General features: G+C 40.9%; 1 protein-coding gene and 1 non-coding gene across 2 annotated transcripts in view; one reads left to right on the top strand and one right to left on the bottom strand.

The window, feature by feature from the left end:
* Positions 1-8,462, top strand: part of LOC138947221 (EGF-like domain-containing protein 2) — a gene marked incomplete in the record, with an annotated part of 50,134 nt that overhangs the window by 26,760 nt on the left and 14,912 nt on the right. The window contains 2 exon segments of the mRNA XM_070318658.1: positions 6,033-6,166; positions 7,874-8,029. Coding sequence (XP_070174759.1) covers positions 6,033-6,166; positions 7,874-8,029 — 290 coding nt within the window.
* Trnah-gug (transfer RNA histidin (anticodon GUG)) lies at positions 2,306-2,379 on the bottom strand. Its single transcript has one exon. It is a non-coding gene; the product is annotated as a tRNA-His (tRNA).

Here is an 8,462-nt window from a genome sequence, read left to right on the forward strand (position 1 = left end):
TAATGACTTTGGTCATTAAAAATCTGAAAATTGTAATTAAAATTATTTTTTTATACAATGATTCAAAATTACGTTCATCTTATTAAACATCATTTTTTGATTCCAAGTTTTGACTAAATATTTTAACATCGAGGGGGAATCGAAACGAGGGTCGTGGTGTGTGTGCGTGTGTCTGTGTGTCTGTGTGTCTGTGTGTGTGTGTGTGTAGAGCGATTCAGACTAAACTACTGGACCGATCTTTATGAAATTTGACATGAGAGTTCCTGGGTATGAAATCCCCGAACGCTTTTTTCATTTTTTTGATAAATGTCTTTGATGACGTCATATCCGGCTTTTCGTGAAAGTTGACGCGGCACTGTCACGCCCTCATTTTTCAACCAAATTGGTTGACATTTTGGTCAAGTAATCTTCGACAAAGCCCGGATTTCGGTATTGTATTTCAGCTTGGTGGCTTAAAAATTAATCAATGACTTTGGTCATTAAAAATCTGAAAATTGTAAAAAAAAATAAAAATTTATAAAACGATCCAAATTTACGTTTATCTTATTCTCCATCATTTGCTGATTCCAAAAACATATACATATGTTATATTCGGATTAAAAGCAAGATCTGAAAATTAAATATATAAAAATTATTATCAAAATTAAATTGTCCAAATCAATTTAAAAACACTTTTATCTTATTCCTTGTCGGTTCCTGATTCCAAAAACATATAGATATGATATGTTTGGATTAAAAACACGCTCAGAAAGTTAAAACAAAGAGAGGTACAGAAAAGCGTGCTATCCTTCTTAGCGCAACTACTACCCCGCTCTTCTTGTCAATTTCACTGCCTTTGCCATGAGCGGTGGACTGACGATGCTACGAGTATACGGTCTTGCTGAAAAATGGCATTGCGTTCAGTTTCATTCTGTGAGTTCGACAGCTACTTGACTAAATATTGCATTTTCGCCTTACGCGACTTGTTATATTTAGTCAAGTTTTGACTAAATATTTTAACATCGAGGGTGAATCGAAACGAGGGTCGTGGTGTATGTGTGTCTGTCTGTCTGTCTGTGCGTGTGTGTGTGTGTGTGTGTGTGTGTGTGTGTAGAGCGATTCAGACTAAACTACTGGACCGATCTTTATGAAATTTGACATGAGAGTTCCTGGGTATGAAATCCCCGAACGCTTTTTTCATTTTTTTGATAAATGTCTTTGATGACGTCATATCCGGCTTTTCGTGAAAGTTGAGGCGGCACTGTCACGCCCTCATTTTTCAACCAAATTGGTTGAACTTTTGGTCAAGTAATCTTCGACGAAGCCCGGACTTCGGTATTGCATTTCAGCTTGGTGGCTTAAACATTAATTAATGACTTTGGTCATTAAAAATCGGAAAATTGTAAAAAAAAATAAAAATTTATAAAACGATCCAAATTTACGTTTATCTTATTTTCCATCATTTGCTGATTCCAAAAACATATAAATATGTTATATTCGGATTAAAAACAAGCTCTGAAAAATTATTATCAAAATTAAATTGTCCAAATCAATTTTTTTTTTTTTTTTTCTTACACCTGTTCCTTGTCCCGGTGTGCACTCACGCCGCCTCGTCCCTGCACTCACTGTTCCATCCACATCTGAATTTCGTTCCGCTGCCAGACTTGTCGATTTTACAGACGCTCCAGGGAGGGATGTCGGGTCGTTGCGGTAGGCTACCCTCGGAAGATGACACTGCACTTCTGCTGAGTCACTTCGACGGTGTTCAGTAGTGGGTCTGTCCCGAGCTAACGGACGCAGCCCACTACCTACTATGCCCCCTACTAACGACATTGACAGCTAAGTCGCGGAGCCAGACTGAGTGAGGGTCCCCTCCAGAGAGCAGACCGCCACCACGTCCCTCCGTCGACCCCCCAGAACGTCACACGTTGAGAAGTACTATTCAGGGAAGGATCGAACAGGAACACTGAGACCAAGGTCACCATGAGAGCTCCGGGCATGAAGGGCCACAAGAGCAAGGACACTTTATAATTTTGGATGATTAATGAGATGAGGATGATTATAATGATGATGCTATGGATTTCCAATTTGGTTTGAGACTACGTGACAGGGCAGCACTCTACGCTTACTGTCATAATATATCCTGGTGTCAACCAGGCCCGAGAACTGCCGCACCTGCGGTGTTGGTCAGGTAAACAGAACCTGAGCACCCTCAAAGTCGCATTCGTTAAGTGAATGACACTCGGCTGTGTGATTCCAGCCTTCCCATAGGAACCATAGCACTTCCACTCTGGGTAGGAGCCGACCGTAGCCCGAAAAACCCACATGACCCTGATGGGATTCGAACCCACGACCTCCCGGCCCACAGCCCGATGCGCTAACCACTGCGCTACGGGGGCCGGTGTCTAAATCAATTTAAAAACACTTTCATCTTATTCCTTGTCGGTTCCTGATTCCAAAAACATATAGATATGATATGTTTGGATTAAAAACACGCTCAGAAAGTTAAAACAAAGAGAGGTACAGAAAAGCGTGCTATCCTTCTTAGCGCAACTACTACCCCGCTCTTCTTGTCAATTTCACTGCCTTTGGCTGCCATGAGCGGTGGACTGACGATGCTACGAGTATACGGTCTTGCTGAAAAATGGCAGCTACTTGACTAAATATTGTATTTTCGCCTTACGCGACTTGTTTTTGTTTGTTGTTGTCGGGATCCACTACCAGTAACTCTTCCTTATCTTCTCCAGTGTTTTCAGCCGCGATTATCTCCCTTCCTCCGTGTGGAGTCAATCCATATTCCCGTTACTACGTTACTATTTTTAGAAGGTCACTGCACGTTACTATTTTTAGAAGGTCTCCAGTGTTTTGCGCGTTTATCTCCTTTCCTTCGTGCGCCGGCGAAGCCGGCGTACACCCGGCAAAGCCGGGTCCCAGGCGCAGCCTGGTATTCGGCTCTACTTCTTCCCGGCGAAGCGGGTAATCATCTAGTATATATATATACGACTAGTGTCTGTCTGTCTGTCTGTTCGCGATGCACGGCCAAAGTTCTCGGTGGATCTTTTTCAAATTCGGACACCGTATTCAGCTACACCCCGGACACAACATCATCGATGAGATATTTCAACACGTGCTCTCAGCGCGCAGCGCTGTGCGCGCTGAACCGATTTTTTTTAATTTTTTATCTGGATCCACTACCAGTAACTCTTCCTTATCTTCTCCAGTGTTTTCAGCCACGATTATCTCCCTTCCTCCGTGTGGCGTCAATCCATATTCCCGTTACTACGTTACTATTTTTAGAAGGTCACTGCACGTTACTATTTTTAGAAGGTCTCCAGTGTTTTGCGCGTTTATCTCCTTTCCTTCGTGCCGGCAAAGCTGGGTCCCAGGCGCAGCCTGGTATTCGGCTCCACTTCTTCCCGGCGAAGCCGGTACCCGGCGAAGCGGGTAATCATCTAGTATGATATATTTGGATTAAAAACACGCTCAGAAAGTTAAAACGAAGAGAGGTACACGTAACAGTAAAGCGTGCTATGCAGCACAGCGCAACTGCTACCGCGCTAAACAGGCTCGTCACTTTCACTGCCTTTTGCACTAGCGGCGGACTACGGTCATTGTGAAAAATGCAGTGCGTTCAGTTTCATTCTGTGAGTTCCACAGCTTGACTAAATGTAGTAATTTCGCCCTACGCGACTTGTTGTTCTTGTTGTAGTTGTTATTCTTCTTGTTCTTTTTCTTCTGCTTGTTCTTGTTGTTCTTCTTCTTGTTCGTATTCTTGTTGTTGTTGTTGTTGTTGTTGTTGTTGTTGTTGTTGTTGTTGTTGTTGTTGTTGTTCTTCTTCTTCTTCTTCTTCTTCTTCTTCTTCTTCTTCTTCTTCTTCTTCTTCTTCTTCTTCTTCTTGCTGCTGCTACGGTTGTTGCTGTTTCTGTTGCTGCTGCTGGAGATGCTGCTGCTGAAGATGATGATGATGATGATGATAATGATGATGATGATGATGATGATGATGATGATGATGATGATGATGATGATGATGATGATGATGATGATGATGATGATGATGATGATGATGATGATGATGATGATGATGATGATGATAATGATGATGATGATGATGATGATGATGATGATGATGATGATGATGATGATGATGATGCAACTGCTACCGCGCTAAACAGGCTCGTCACTTTCACTGCCTTTTGCACTAGCGGCAGACTACGGTCATTGTGAAAAATGCAGTGCGTTCAGTTTCATTCTGTGAGTTCCACAGCTTGACTAAATGTAGTAATTTCGCCCTACGCGACTTGTTGTTCTTGTTGTAGTTGTTATTCTTCTTGTTCTTTTTCTTCTGCTTGTTCTTGTTGTTCTTCTTCTTGTTCGTATTCTTGTTGTTGTTGTTGTTGTTGTTGTTGTTGTTGTTGTTGTTGTTGTTGTTGTTGTTGTTGTTGTTGTTCTTCTTCTTCTTCTTCTTCTTCTTCTTCTTCTTCTTCTTCTTCTTCTTCTTCTTCTTCTTCTTCTTCTTCTTCTTCTTCTTCTTCTTCTTCTTCTTCTTCTTGCTGCTGCTACGGTTGTTGCTGTTTCTGTTGCTGCTGCTGGAGATGCTGCTGCTGAAGATGATGATGATGATGATGATAATGATGATGATGATGATGATGATGATGATGATGATGATGATGATGATGATGATGATGATGATGATGATGATGATGATGATGATGATGATGATGATGATGATGATGATGATGATGATGATGATGATGATGATTTCATCCCTGTTTGAACTATTTTATATTTTATTGAAGCGAAACACAGAAACTGCTGAAGTAGTTCAGTAAACATTTTACATAATTTTTATCTTATCGCCTCGCCTCTTATTTAACATTCTTCGATAAGTATGGCAAAAAAATAATTTATATATATGCATGAAAGTCTAGATTTATCGCCTACCCAATGTGGGCCTAGCACTGACAAAAATGTATGGTGATAATGACAACACCAACAACAAGTCGCGTAAGGCGAAATTACTACATTTAGTCAAGCTGTGGAACTCACAGAATGAAACTGAACGCACTGCATTTTTTCACAATGACCGTATTCCGCCGCTCGTGCAAAACGCAGTGAAACTGACGAGCCTGTTTAGCGCGGTAATGGTTTCGCTGTGCTGCATAGCACGCTTTTCTGTACCTCTCTTCGTTTTAACTTTCTGAGCGTGTTTTTAATCCAAACATATCATATCTATATGTTTTTGGAATTGGGAACCGACAAGGAAGAAGATGAAATTGTTTTTAAATCGATTTGGGAAATTTAATTTTGATCATAATTTTTATATTTTTAATTTTCAGAGCTTGTTTTTAATCCAAATATAACATATTTATATGTTTTTGGAATCAGAAAATGATGAAGAATAAGATGAACGTAAATTTGGATCATTTTAAAAAAAATATTAATTACTATTTTCAGATTTTTAATGACCAAAGTCATTAATTAATTTTTAAGCCACCAAGCTGAAATGCAATACCAAAGTCCGGCCTTTGTCGAAGATTACTTTACAAGAATTTCAATCAATTTGATTGAAAAATGAGGGTGTGACAGTGTCGCCTCAACTTGTACAAAAAGCCGGATATGACGTCATCAAAGACATTTATCCAACAAATGAAAAAACCCATCTGGGGATATCATACCCAGGAACTCTCATGTAAAATTTCATAAAGATCGGTCCAGTAGTTTACTCTGAATCGCTCTACACACACACACACACACACACACACACACACACACACACACACACACACACACACACACACACACACACACACACACACACACACACACACACACACACAGACAGACACACAGAAACACATACACCTCGACCCTCGTCTCGATTCCCCGTCAATGTAAAAACAAAACTTGACTAAATGTAAAAACACAATTATAGACAAGACGAAACATTTGCAAATAACTATGACAAATTGATAACAAATAATACCGTGAAACAAAATAATTCAACAAAATAATGACTTAGAATAATTCTTAAGCTTGATTTTCTTTGTGTGCAGTAACCGTGTGGTGTACCGGAAGCGAAATGTTCATCAACGTGTATCCGCACGGCGACGCCAACTTCACAGGGAATTTGTTTATCAGCACTCTGAACAATGACGGGAGGAACAGATCGGAGTGTATCCTGAAGAATGTATTTCACTGCTGTCTATCTGTCTGTCTGACTGTGTATCCAGGGGCTGATCCAGGGGGGGGTTTCCGGGGTTTCCGGAAGCCCCCCCCCCCCCCCCCAGCCTACAAACAAAATTAAAAAATTGAAAATAAAGAAAAACTGATGCTCAGATTGCACCAAATTGCTCCATTTTCCTTGATTTTCATCAAAATGTTCCCTACAAGAAGTTTGGACCCCCCCCCCCCCCCCCTGGAAAGGATGTGATCCCGCCCCTGGTATCTGTGTATCTGTCTCTCTGTCTGTCTATTCAAATTACTTATTTGGCTTAAAGGCAGACTCAGCTTCCCGTAAACCATCAGTTTCTGGTAACAGACACTGTCAGGCTTTGACGCACAGTTCACACACCTTTTCGTTTGAATACTCACCGCTTGTGAACATCCTGGGTGCACTCCGTAAAGAGCGAGCATTTTTCAAAGAATTTATTTCTGCATGGCCAGACGGATTGTCTAACCCACAATCGGACGCCTCGTTTTGGCGCTAGAACTAACTTTTAAAATCTAAATAATAAATTGACAGCTTGTTACACAAACATTCTTAAATCATAAAAGAATTCTTTTTTCATCAAGACAAGATCAGTACAATTCGAAGTTTTGAAAGTTTGAAAAAGGTAGCCCGGAAGCGTGTCCCGCAGAACGTCTTTCTCGTAGCAGACGACGGTTGTGCCTAGCGCCAGTTCCTCTGAACCGTCAACCGTCACCGCTCTAGTTCGCAGCCGTGTGTGGCGTTTTAGATTCAGAGGTACACAATAACGTGCTATTGCTGATAAGCTTACAGCGAGTCGCATTGAAATCACAAACTGACGACTAAATTGTGAAAAAAGGAAACTGGATCACACGGGTTCACAATGTCTCAGGGGTAAGACAAACCACGCAAAAATAAATTCTTTGAAAATTGCTCGCTCTTTACGGAGGGCACCTAGGATGTTCTCACGCGGTGAGTGTTTAAATGAAAGGGTGTTTGCACTGTGTGTAAAAGCCTGACAGTATATGTGATGGTTTACGGGAGGCTTACTGTACCTTTAACTGAGACATTTTAACCATACACATTTATTTCAATAATAAATACCGGTTCCATATTAATCCTTGGTATGCAGAGAAGGAATTAGAATTACTTGCACATTTTGTTTTTCTACGCTCAGTAAGTTACAAGGGTTTCAAAGTACGTCAAGTTCGGAACATGGAAAATAAAAGTTGTGACGTGGATTTGAACACTAACATTTGAGGAGGAAATTATATATATTTACTATGCTTTTTGTTGCATGTCTGTATCAACATCTAACTGGAAAAAGTAAAGAGAATATATTCTAGTTAGGTGCCATTTAATATACGACATAATCTTTTAAAGGACTGAAAATGCATGTCACAAAATGGTACACAGCTCTGGAGTATGTATATCTGAAAGTGTGTACATGTGTGTGTGTGTGTGTGTGTGTGTGTCTGTCTGCGTGTCTGTGTCTGTGTCTGTGTGTGTGTGTGAGAGAGAGAGAGAGAGAGAGAGAGAGAGAGAGAGAGAGAGAGAGAGAGAGAGAGAGAGAGCATCCACTATTAGTTTGAAGTTCCAATACCATAATAATTTATTTTTAAATGTCATCATTCAATCCCAACAAAAACATTTGCTATTTAATGTAAAGCTATTAAAATGAGATGGTCTTGCTAATATCCTGCAAAGGTGGCCGATGACTCCCCGCCGGATCTTGCTGCCAACTATGCCTATGTAAAAACAGTTCAGGATGAAACGCCAGCCCTGAAGGGCTACTACATCGGTATTCCCCACGCAGCCGCGGATGGCGTCGAAGCGTGCAGAGATGCTGAAATGGAGAATGGGGTAAGTATCAGAACTGGAAGCTTGTGTGGTATGCTGGACGGTTGTCATAATTATATACTACTCAAAGGAATGCAAGGGCAATTTTGAAATTCATGCACCAGGTACAAAGTATTTCGAGTTCGCCATTGAAGTTTTGTCAAGTGTTATGCTGATGTGGAATATGTAAATGTTTGCCAAATGATATTGAATGAGCGCAAAACCCAATTTAGGAGTGTATCCCCCCCCCCCCCTTCCTTTTTTTTTTTAAATCAAGAGACAGTCCAGGATACGTGATTATGTTACGTAGACTCACGTTTACCTTGACAGCTTTGCACTAGAAGTATATTCAGCATCGAACAACAAGATGCTTTTCCGGCAGCGCATTTGCGTTTCACCAGCGCTTCACTGCTGTCATAAAGAATAGGCTTTACGGACCAACATGGCCGTGTTTCTT

Source organism: Littorina saxatilis, linkage group LG14 (genome assembly GCF_037325665.1).
Source record: "Littorina saxatilis isolate snail1 linkage group LG14, US_GU_Lsax_2.0, whole genome shotgun sequence".
NCBI classification, from domain to species: Eukaryota; Metazoa; Mollusca; class Gastropoda; order Littorinimorpha; family Littorinidae; genus Littorina; species Littorina saxatilis.